We start from the raw sequence: 12,453 nt of genomic DNA, 5'->3' as shown, positions 1-12,453 counted from the left end.
ATGACTGGAACTATTAATGATTTATCTGGGTTGAATACTCTCAGAATTATGAAAACCTAGAAATGCAAATATTTAAGATAAGATCTATACAAAACATGGACAAAATCTCGTCCAAAATATAAAATATTCTAACAAATTGAGATTACTGTATGTCATAGGATTTTATATGAACTTCTTCTTCTTCCCCATACATCAGCATGACTTTTGGGATTCCTCCTACTAACATTTTCATTTGAGTCTGAAAATTGCTTCTTTTTACAACACCGATTATCTCCTAACACATAAGCTGCCTTTTCCTCAGATGGGTCCCATTAGAACACCTTATCATGTAGCAATACCTTTTAAGAAAAGTCCTTCTCAAGTTCATGTAATATTCATGTTTGTATTCTGCTTCTCAATACCAGCCTTTGGACATGAACATTAAAAAAAAAGGCTTCTGGAAGTACTTTTGAAGGCCATTTATTTTCAGTTCCAGTATGATCAAAAAAGTATCCTAATTATTATAATTTTTTTTATCAGAATGTTTCTCACACAACTCAATCTTAGATGGGACTCCTATCAACATGAAATATAATATAAAATGTATCCTAATATGCATTAAGGAAATCATGTATTGTGTTAATTTATGCATTCTGTTAAAGCAGTATCATCCTCAGAAGGCATGTGTTTTAAGGTATTTGAGGACACTAAATAAAAAAAAATTTCATTTGAATAAACACGTATATGTTACATTATAGAAATTGCATTAAATTAAACAAAAACATGAGTCTTCAAAGAAATATTTGGCTGCTGTTAGAAACTGTTCCAGGTATGTCTCCCAAGATTTAGGAATAAATTTTGACTCACCTTCAAGATCCCAGTCATGTCAAAAAAAACCCTGAGATTTAATCTAACAGAATTTTGAAGTTTTAATTTTATAATAGCAATTAATATTTCTTCATGATGCTTCCTGAGATTTTAGAATGTCATATGTTTAAATAAATAACTAAGTGAATTATAGTACATTATTGTCAAGCCAGCAAATAAAAATAGTACAACACTGAAAACAAGATTAATGAAGAAATACTTTAGTGTTCCTGAAAGCAATTTTACAATATTGTAAATGTTTAAAATATTACATTAGTAAGTTTTGCAAATATCCAATAAGTCATTAAATTGAAATATAATTTTTGACAAAGTTGGAACAGTAGGAAAATGTATTAAATAAGGTAAAAATTTTATATTAGAACAATTACTGTCATCTTGTTTACCACAGAAACACTAGACAGTTTCAAAAATGTTGGGAATTAATACAAATTTCCTATTCTCAACACATATTTTTACTATTGTTTTGGACCATCTGCCTAATGTTACTGAAACTATATTACTAGTAAATTATAGGATAAAATTCAATATCCTTCCTTATAAAAATGCTGAACAAATTAGGTATAGAATAAACATACTCCAACATAATACAGATCAGGTATAAGAAGACAATTGTTAGCATTACACTGAGTGAGAAAAAAATTGAAAGCTTGATTTCAAAGATCTGAAACAACACAAAGATACTCATTTTTATTGTTTATTCCAACATAGCGCTAGTAGTCAAAGCCCAACTAATCAGATAAGGAAAAAAAATAAAAATAAAGAGCAAACAAAATCAGAAAAGACTTCCGCACTCTCATGTTTATTGCAATGCTATTCACAATAGCCAAGAAATGGAAACAAGCTAAAGGTCCAAACAAGCTGATGGATCTCTAAGAGAACATGATATGTATACACAGAGGTCATCATGTTAAGAGAATTAAGCCAGGAAAGAAATACACATACTGTGTGATCCTACCCATGTGGAATCTAAAACAGTGAATATCCTAGAAGTAGAGTGTAGAATGCAGATTACCAGAGACTGAGGAGAGAAGTGGTAAGGTAGAAAGATTGATCAATGGATGTCAAATTACAGTTTGATAGGAGTACAGAGTTCTGGGGTGCTATTACACTGTCAGGTGACTATAGACAACAGTTGTGTACTGGGTTATGGTTTGGATATGAGATGTCGCCAAAAAGCTCATGTATAAGAAAATTCAGGGATGTTCAGGGTGAAATTATTAAATTCTGATAGCTGTAACCTAATCAGTTGATTAATCCATTTGTTGGATAAAAATTTAAATAGATTAATGGGTGCTAAATGTAGGCAAGTAGGGTGTGGTTGGAGGCAGTAGGTCACTGGACTAAGCCCATGGGGATTATATTTTCCCTGGCTCTCCTAAACTAATCAGCTTTCCTCCACCATGCCCCTCCACCATGATGTTCTACCTCATGTTAGGCCCAGAGCTTTGAAGTTAGCCAACCATGGACTGAACCTCTGAAACCATAAGCCAAAATGAATTGTAACTTTGTGCTCATTGATCAACCTTTCCCCATCCCCTCCTCTTTCCTACCATTTTCAGCCTCTGGTAACGACTATTATACTATTTATTGCTATAAGATCCACGTTTTAGTTTCCACATATGAGAGAGATCATGTGATATTTGTCTTTCTGTGTATGGCTTATTTCACTTAACAAGCCTCCAGGCTTATCTATGTTGTCAGAAATTACAGGATTTCATTCTTAGATGGGCTAAATAACATTACATTGTGTATGTATACCACACTTTCTTTATCCATTCATCTGTGAATGGGCACTTAAATTAATTTCATTTCTGGACTATTGTAAATAGTGCTGTGGTAAACATGGGAGTAGAGCTCTCTCTTCAATATGCTGATTTCATTTCCTTTCGATATATAGCTAGTAGTGGGATTTCTGGATCATACAGTAGTTTAATTTTTAATGTATTGAGAAATCCTTCATCTCATTAGTGGGAATATAAATTAACTACAGGCTGTTCTAATTTATATTCCCATCAATAGTATACAAAAGTGTATCTTCCTCTATTTCTTTGCCAGCATTTGTTTCATTTTTTATAATAGCCATTCTAATAGGAGTGGGATGAAGTCTTATTTTTAACTATTTTATTATAGTTATACATAATATTAGGATGCATTTGGGCATAACTATACAATCTTGGAATATAATTTGCTCCAATTCAATCTCCAGTGCTTTCCTTTTCTCTCCTTGCCTCCCTTCATCTTTTCCCTTCTCTTTTACTCCATGGATCTTTCTTCTCTTTATTTATTGCTTTATTTAATTAGTACATTGTAGACATACATAAAGGTGAAATTCCCCTGTGGCATATTGATATATATACATAGGAAAATTTGGTCAGATTTAGTACATAGTGCCTCCTTTTTCCCATCTCTCCTCCCCTTCTAATTCCTTTTCTCTACTCCACTGATTTCTCTTCTGTTTTCATGGAATTTCCCAACTCCTTTTTCTTTTTTCCTTATTTTGGTCTAGCTTCCACATATCAGAAAAAAAAAAATCAGCCTTGACTTTCTGGGTCTGTCCTATTTTACTTACCATGATGTTTTCAAGTTCCATCTATTTACCAACAAATGCCATAATTTCGTTTTTCTTTATGGCTGATCAGAACTCCATTGTGTACTTATACCACAATTTCTTTATCCATTCATCTATTGACAGGTACCTTTGCTGATTCCACAGCTTGGCTACTGTGAACTGTGCTACTATAAACATCTGTGGCTGCATCATGATGGTATGCTGATTTGAAGTCTTTGGGATATATTCTGAGGAGTAGGGTATCTGGGTCATATAGTGGTTCCATTCCTCCTTTTTTTGAGAAATCTCCATACTACTTTCTAGAGTACACTGATTTGCAGTCCCATCAGCAATGTATGAGTGTGCTGTCTTCTCCACATCCTCACAAACATTTATTATTATTTTTAGCCATTCTTACTAGAATGAGATAAAATACCACTGTAGTTTTAATTTGCATTTCATTTATGCTAGAGGTGTTGAACATTTGTGTCATATATTTATTGGTCATTTGCATGTCTTCTTTTGAGAAGTGTCTCTTTAGTTCTTTTGCCAATTTCTCGATTGGGTTATTTGCTTTTCTGATGCTCAGCTTTTTGAGTTCTTTTTATTTGCATTTCCCTGCTTGATTAATTATATTGAACATGTTTGTATCCTTCTTCTGAGAAATATCTATTCATAGTCTTTGACCATTATCAATCATATAATTTATTTGTTGAAACTAGCTTGATTTAATTTACTTTTATATATTCTACATACCTTTAACAGATGCAGTTTTAAAATGTTTTTCCCCACTCTGTAAATTATCTCTTTCCTCTTTTGATTGTTTCCGTTGTTGTGCAGACTCTTTGTTTGATGTAACCCGTTTGTCTGTTTTTGCTTTTCTCACCTGTGCTCTGGGGTCTTGTCCAAAACAATACTTGCCTGAGTCAATGTTGTGAAGCATTTTCCCTATGTAAGTAAGAGAAAGAAATGTAAAGCATACATATTAGATGTGACAAAGTAAAATTGTCCCTGTATGCAGATGACATTATCTTATACATGGACAAGCTGAAATAATGTTAGAATAATAAACTAATTCAATAAAATTGCAAAGTCAATATACAAAACTCAGTAGCATTCTATATGCCAATAGCAAACTCTCTGAAAAAGAAATTAAGAAAGCAATTCCATTCAAATAGCTTCAAGAAATAAATAAATGTCTTAGAATAAATTGAACTAAAAAAGTGAAAGAACTTTACAATGAAAACTAATAGCAGTATTGAACTAAGTTGAACATGATACAATAATGGGTAGATATCTTGTGTTCATGCATTAGAAGAATTAATATTCTTAAAATGTCTATAACAAAGCAATCTATAGATTGAATTCAATCTTTGTCAAAATGCCAATGACATTCCTCCAGAATAGAAAACCTAAAATTCATGTAAAACCACACAAGACCCTGAGTACCCAAAGCAAATCTCAACAAAAGGAAGAAAGCTGATGGCATAATACTACCAGATTTTAAAATATAATACAAAATTATAATAACAAAAACTGTGTGGTATTGTCATAAAAATAACACACTGACCAATGGAACAGAAAAAGAATCCAGAAATAAATCCATGTTTACAGTCAACTGAATTTTTTTTTCAGGGCAGAGGATTGAACCCTGAGTCTATGTTAAAATGTCACTTTCTACCACTGAAGTACAACCTTCACCCTACTTGTTTTATTTTTATCTTATTTATTTATTCATTTATTGTACAAGAATGAACCCAGGGGCACTTAACCACTGAGCCACATCTCCAGCCCTTTCTCATATTTTATTTAGAGATAGGGACTCACTGAGTTGCTTAGGACCTCGTGAAGATGCTGAGAATTGCTTTGAACTTGCAATCCTCTTGCCTCAGCCTCCCCAACTGCTGGTATTTTCTCAATTTGTAAGTTATCCATAAAACATAAAAATTATACACATTTATGGGGTGCCATGTGGTGTTTCAATATATGTGTAATCATACAATATCTAAGTGATTTTTGTCCCCTCAACATTTATCATTTATTTGTGGTAAAAACATTCAAAATCCTTTCTTTTTCTAACTTTTTTTGAGATATGCAGTATAAAACTGTTATATGTAGTCACCCTACTATATAATTGCCTGCCAGAACTTCTTACTTCTATCTAATTAGAACTTCATACACATAGATCAACCTTTCCACATTTACTCTCTCCACCCTCTGGTAACCACACTTATACCATCACTATCCATGAAATATGATATTTTAGATTGTACATACACATAAGTTTATACTTGTATTTTGGTACCTGGATTACTTTACTTACAATGATATCCAAAGATAATTCTCTATATCTGACAATTTATAAGTGTCGATTCAAAATGGGTTAAAAAATATAAAAACTGAAGCTACAAAACAACATTGAATATTTTATATAGAAAAGTATTATGATGGCTTTTAAAATTTTTAATTGCTTTCATTAATAGGAATGTAAATTTCATTTAAGGGTTCTTATTATAATAAAAAATGTCTTTTCCACAATCATGGATATTTTAAAAGTTAATTTCCCTTTGACTGAAAGTTGCTCAATGAGGGGATTGTTAAAATGAAGAGTCAATATCAACCTTAGTAAAGACATGGAAGACATGGATTTTGGATGAAGCTCCAATCTCTTGTGTTGCTTTAACTCTAAGGTCCTTGGTTCTGTGATTGTATATGTGTTTTATGTTACCAAATATTTCCTTTTTAACATAAGACGTGTACAAGCATGTGTGATTTTTATTGATGATTAACTTGAAATAATTAATGAATGAAAAAAATATTTCTGACTACAGAAATCTGTGAACTTATACTACAGGAAACAGGTTATAAAAAATATTTCTTTTTCCCAACTGGAATACATAGACTGTAAGGTTCAGTTAAACCAAGGTGATAATTAACTGCTTTCCTCTGAGGCAATTCCTTGAGGAGACTTCCATAAAGTCCCATGCTTGGAAGTTATCATGTTTACTTGAAATACCAACCTTGCCAACAAGTGTTCCCTAGTGCCTGGGCAGCACTGTCCTAATTTCAGGTGTCATTGGCTTAATGGGAAGTTAAAATGTCCCTGGATCTATGCTCCCTCTTCAATCTCATATATATTTTAATCCTTTATTACATGAAAAAATTATGGTTTGACACTACAACAAAGATATTCAATCTTGAGGATTAACTGAGATTTGTTCCTACGACTTAAGATCAGCTCTGGTGAGTGAAACCTTTCCAGATTCAGCACCTGCTAAAGTGCCTGTGCCTATGTCAGTCACATAGATATAACTCCAGGTAAGACACAGAATACCCTACCCCCAAATTAAGAACAGCTAAATATGCTGAGAAATATATGCAAACACATTAGTATAATAAAGTTAAGTAAATTGTAAGGTGTCTCAGTGGACACAAATATTTGCCAATTGGATAAGGAGGACTTCCAATATGAGGAATTACAGATAGAAGGAAGAACATGATTAAAATAATAAACAGCATAATGATAAAATATGATTGGTTCAGTGAAAGTAAATTGGTGATTAACATTATTATAACCTGGGTTTTAACATGAGGTTGGAGAAGTCACAATGAGAGTAATACTGGAAAGCCATTCAGGGAACATATAGTAGAAGATATTGTTTGGATCCTAGGTTTTAAGGGTTTAATTTCATAATAAAAATAACACAGTTAAATTAAAAATGCTACAAGATGTGATTTGCATCATTGATCATCCTAGCAATAACACAGAAATTATATTGAAGTAACATAAGCCTGAATTAACAAAATATTACCAGAGAAAGTGAAGGTTAGAACTTATCTACGAGTACAAGAGGTAATAATTAGAAGAGATAATGAACAGGTAAAATGTTGATGCTTGATAGAATGTGCTGATGAAAAGAAATTGTACCTTCCATGATTTTCAAGCAGTAACAATAAATTTTAAAGCATGAGTTAAATTGCTTTAAAGATAAGAGTGACAAGGAATTGGTTGGTAGAAGAGATGAGTTATGATGGGAAAACCCCAGTTTGAGGGAGCTCTGTGCTAATGATGAAGTTGGATGTAAACTTCTGCAACTCAGAAAATATAGGGCAGTCCTTTAAACTCTCCTAGGCTAGTAAAAATTGCAAACAGGCAGAAAAAAGTTAACCTGGCTACTTTCAATAGCACTTACAAGAATATTTTGGGGTGAAATAAATGATAGGACATATGAAGACATATTTTAATTTTGGTACCAGGGAATGATTCAGGGGCACTTAACCACTGAGCCAAATCCCCAGCCCCAGGACAGATATTTTTAATACCATCAAATTTCAATAGAGATATAGAAAAGAACCTGGATAGAGAACAAGAAATGATATTCACCAAGGAAGGGGGAGAAACAATGATGAGTGGCACAGAGTCAGTAGAAGAGAGATGTCTTGTAAGAAAAATTGTAAAATGGTGTTGTATATTTAAGAAATGGAATTTAAAATAACAACAAAATAACAAGAGAACATTGAATTTACCATTGGGACAGTCAGCTGTGGATTTGCTAGAGCCATATGGGAGGACTCGTGATACAAACATGAAAAACATGGTTACAAAAGTGAATGAAACCAGGCAGAGAAGCCCAAGCCTATAATCCCAGAGGCTCAGGAGGCTGAGGCAGGAGGATCATGAGTTCCACGTCAGCCTCAGCAATGGTGAGGTGCAAAGTAACTCAGTGAGACCCTGTCTCTAAACAGAATACAAAATAAGACTGGGCATGTGGCTCAGTGGTCGAGTGTACCTGAGTTTAATCCTCAGTAACCCTTATCCTGCAAAAAAAAAAAAAACAAGAGAAGGTACACAGGCTATGGACTATTATAGTCTATAGTATAGTGTTCAGGAGAACAGGAATAAAGAAAAGGAAGACTATAAGAAATTACTGCATGTCTAGTAAGGATCTTTTCTTTAGAACAGGTGAGATAAAATAATTATATCTATCTAAATCTGATGTATAAACATGTATTTGTGTGTATATATAAACATTACATAATGATGAATATAATTAGTTCATTAAAAATATTCTCAGTAAATCAACATTATTTAACAGGGAGTTTGACATGGGATTTTATTTACACACATGTATTCAGAGAGAGACAAAGAGAGAAAGAATAACTGCATTAGGGCAAACATTTGAGATAGAGCAAAACTGAGCACAAGGGTAGTCATTGACTTGGAAAGCAGAAAGGGCAGAGGTAATTTCATTTGTATTTAGGTAAGAAATGACTTAATTAAGTCACCTAAATTTTCTCATCTAAATGATTGGCAATGCCAACTCCTAGGAAATAACAGTAAAGTGGCAGAAAGGAGAGTTTGATGCTAAATTTGCAGAAGTTCCTGTGATTAATCAGAAGAGTTGAGTTACTTAAAAAAGAAGAACTACTTTCAGGAAAATAATAGGCTTCAACACTTTAAAATTCAAAAACAGGTGGACAAAGTTTAGAAATGTTTTATATAATAAAATACAAACTGCATATAAGTGGCTAGTGATGGGGAAAATAATGTTGAAAGAAATCACAAAACTCGCCAAAAATAGTTTTAGTTCTGTTATAAAATAAAGGATCAAATGCAACATGACTTGAAAGAATTGAATGAAAATTTTATGTGTTCCCACAGTAGCTTCCTTAATCCTAAGTGAAACTCCCCTCCTTCCTATTTGAGAAGAGATGCACTAATCAATTGCAAATAATAAAATTTCCCAATTATGAACCAAGATATAGAAATTATTCTCTATTTCTACAGAGATGCTAAAAATTAAAATGTATTCGTCTAAGTGGTGGAGAATAGAATCTGTGGGGGTGCGCGCACGCACATCTTTCTGTATGTATGTGAGAGTATTCAAAGTTTTTCTTGTGGTTTTCCTCTCCCTTTCTCCTATGGAAAAACTCCATAATGGAGTGGTTAAAGGGTGGAGATTTTTCTTGGGTTACATCAATAATATATACTAGATGTGGAAAATGGATGATGCTTTGATTTTCAAACAGTGACAATAAATTTTAAACCATGAGTTAATTGCTTTAATACATCCATATTTTATTTTAAAATCCAAAGCTATCAGGCTGGGATTGTGGATCAGCAGCAAAGTGCTTGCCTTGCACATATAAGGCACTGGGTTTGATCCTAAGCACCACATAAAAATATATAAATAAAATAAAGGTATTGTGTCCATCTACAACTAAAAAAATAAATAAATAAGACAAAAACAAAAAAATTCAAAGCTACCATCCAATATTTGGTATAGGGCAAGCCAGGAATTAGCATCTCCAGCAATGGAGATAGTCATGCCTGATGGAAGAACGGGAAAATAGTAAGAACAAGAAGGCTACAGAAGCCCTTTGAAGAAGTGCAGCTCTGCCTTCCCCTAATCACATTGAGTGAGCTGGGGACTGGGACCTGGGACTGTTCCTTGTGGAAAACCATGTATCCTAAAGATTAGTTTTAGTGGATTTTCAAAATAAATCATAGCAAAAACAGTTAAGATGCTAATTCAATGGATTTTTCGCCTTTTGCTGTTGCTTAGGGATTAACAAATGGAATAAACCATAATTTCTGAAGGCATGATTCATGTAACTTGATCACTAAGTTTTTGGATGCACAGATTTGAAATCAGACATGTAGATACTTAGTTAAACAGTTAATTATTACTCTTTGTATTAGCTATCATTGTCAAGGGTGGAGAAATGGACAGAGGCAATGAAGGAATCACTTTTATGTAGGAGAAACTAAGTAATAATGATACCAATTGACCTTTCAGCAAGTCCACAGATTTATAAAGGAAAAAAAAAGTAATGCTGGGGATATATCTCAATGGTAAAGCATTTGCCTGGCCTGTGTGAAGCTCTGGTTTAATCCCCAGTACTGAAAAAAAGACAGAGATACAAGAAAAAAAGGTTAATATCACAGCACAATGATTCCAGTACTCAGAGGAGTTATTCTACTATACTATAATAATAACACAGAAAAAGTATCGCCTAGCTCCTCTAATGATTATGGTATATTAGGATCAAGAGTTGGCTTATTTATTTAGTTGGTCAGTTATTTTAAGAAACAGGAACCCACTATCTAATGCATATCAAATTCTAGGGGAAAAAAATAAAGGCTTCTTTTTCTCATTGAGGAAGACACACAGATAATACTGAAAGACATATACTCCTCCACATAGAATTCTGCCTATCTCATAGAAATAATTATATATATTCTAGAAAATGTCATTATTTGTTCAAATGAATTTAATTGAAAATGTCCTACCCCAAGTCTTCCTAAATTACAGTTTTAAAAGTAGAAAGGTATTGTCTGAGGACAAGCCACCATCACTCAGTTGCAAGTTCTCTCCAGTTCCAAAGCTCAGGATTTGATATTGGTATTAGCAGCACCTGCATGTTACAATTTTTTAATTTATTTATTTTTAGTTGACAGGTAATGATTATACATATTTATGAAATAAAGTGTGATATCACAATCTGAGATTTATTTCACTCTACAAGATTGTTCTGTGAAGTTCATTCCAACCAAATGCAATCTTAATAAAATGTTACTAGTCTTTCAGTAACAAGAAATATGACTGTTCTTTGAATGGACATCCCTAGGTTTGCCACTGGGCTGTTCCTGGATGCATTCATGAGGTCACATTCATTACTTCATTTCACACAGTTAACAAAGGAAGTTTCAATGCACAATTTGAATACTTAATGAAATTATACTAGTATATCAGTGTTATTTTCACTGACTACTGAAGGTGAAGTCATTTCCACCAATATTTCCAACTATAATGATTCAAGTTCTGCCCCAGAAAACTCTCATGACTTATTGAGCACATTTAAAGTTTCTATTTCTGAATAATGGCTAAAGATTTTTCTGAATTGAATGTAATAATCATAAGGATGACAAATTTATCTTGCCATATCATTTGCTCCAGAATGAGGACACTGAGATATGTGACATATGGTTAGGTTAAATGCCATACATTCTTTTCTAACTGTACTCCAGCTTCCTAAACAGAGTTGAACTTGGAATCATCAGAGTGAACATGGTAAACTTGACCTCAAAGAGTGGATTTCTCCTCATGGGGTTTTCTGATGACCATAAGCTTCAGGTTCTACATGCACTGCTCTTTTTGGTGATATACCTTCTGGCCTTAACAGGCAACCTCCTCATTATTACCATCATTACCTTGGACCACCATCTGCATTCTCCCATGTATTACTTCTTGAAGCACCTCTCTCTTCTGGACCTCTGCTTCATCTCTGTCACAGTACCACAGTCCATTGCAAATTCACTTATGGACAGTGGGTACATTTCCCTTGGTCAGTGTATTCTTCAGGTTTTCTTCTTCATAGCTCTGGCCTCATCAGAAGTGGCAATCCTCACAGTGATGTCTTATGACCGGTATGTTGCCATCTGTCAACCACTGCAGTATGAGACCATTATGAATCCCAGTGCTTGCAGGCGTGCAGTGATTGCTGTGTGGATGGCGGGGGCCCTCTCTGGGCTCATGCACACAACTGTTAACTTTTCCATTCCTCTATGTGGGGAAAGAGTTATTCATCAATTTTTTTGTGATGTCCCTCAAATGTTGAAACTTGCCTGTTCTTATGAATTCATGAATGAGATTGCAGTGGCTGCATTCACAACCTCAACAGCATTTATCTGTCTGATATCCATTGTGCTCTCCTACATTCGGATCTTCTCAATGGTGCTGAGAATCCAATCAGCAGAGGGCAGGACCAAGGTCTTCTCCACCTGCCTACCACACCTATTTGTAGTCACCTTCTTCCTCTCAGCCGCGGGCTTTGAGTTTCTAAGACCTCCTTCAGATTCCCCATCAGCTGTGGATCTTATGTTCTCCATATTCTACACTGTAATACCTCCAACGCTCAATCCAGTCATCTATAGCTTGCGAAATGAAGCCATGAAGGCAGCTCTGAAGAAGGTGCTGTCAAAAGATGAATTTTCTCAGAGAAAAATGTATTTTAAAGCAATTTTTAAACTCTAA

General features: G+C 33.9%; 1 protein-coding gene across 1 annotated transcript; it reads left to right on the top strand.

Moving 5' to 3' along the window:
- The first annotated feature begins 11,487 nt into the window (after positions 1–11,487).
- On the top strand, positions 11,488–12,453 carry LOC114078770 (olfactory receptor 14J1). Its single transcript, XM_027919828.2, has one exon. It carries the CDS (start codon positions 11,488–11,490, stop codon positions 12,451–12,453), a length of 966 nt encoding a protein of 321 aa, XP_027775629.2.

The sequence above is a fragment of the Marmota flaviventris genome, chromosome 6, assembly GCF_047511675.1.
Source record: "Marmota flaviventris isolate mMarFla1 chromosome 6, mMarFla1.hap1, whole genome shotgun sequence".
Lineage (NCBI taxonomy): Eukaryota > Metazoa > Chordata > Mammalia > Rodentia > Sciuridae > Marmota > Marmota flaviventris.
Note: the sequence above shows the minus strand (reverse complement) of the source record. Positions and strands in the feature narration are given on the sequence as shown.

Coding starts and splice junctions, on each gene's coding strand:
- LOC114078770 (XM_027919828.2), top strand. CDS start 11,488: ATGGTAAACTTGACCTCAAAGAGTGGATTTCTCCTCATGGGGTTTTCT.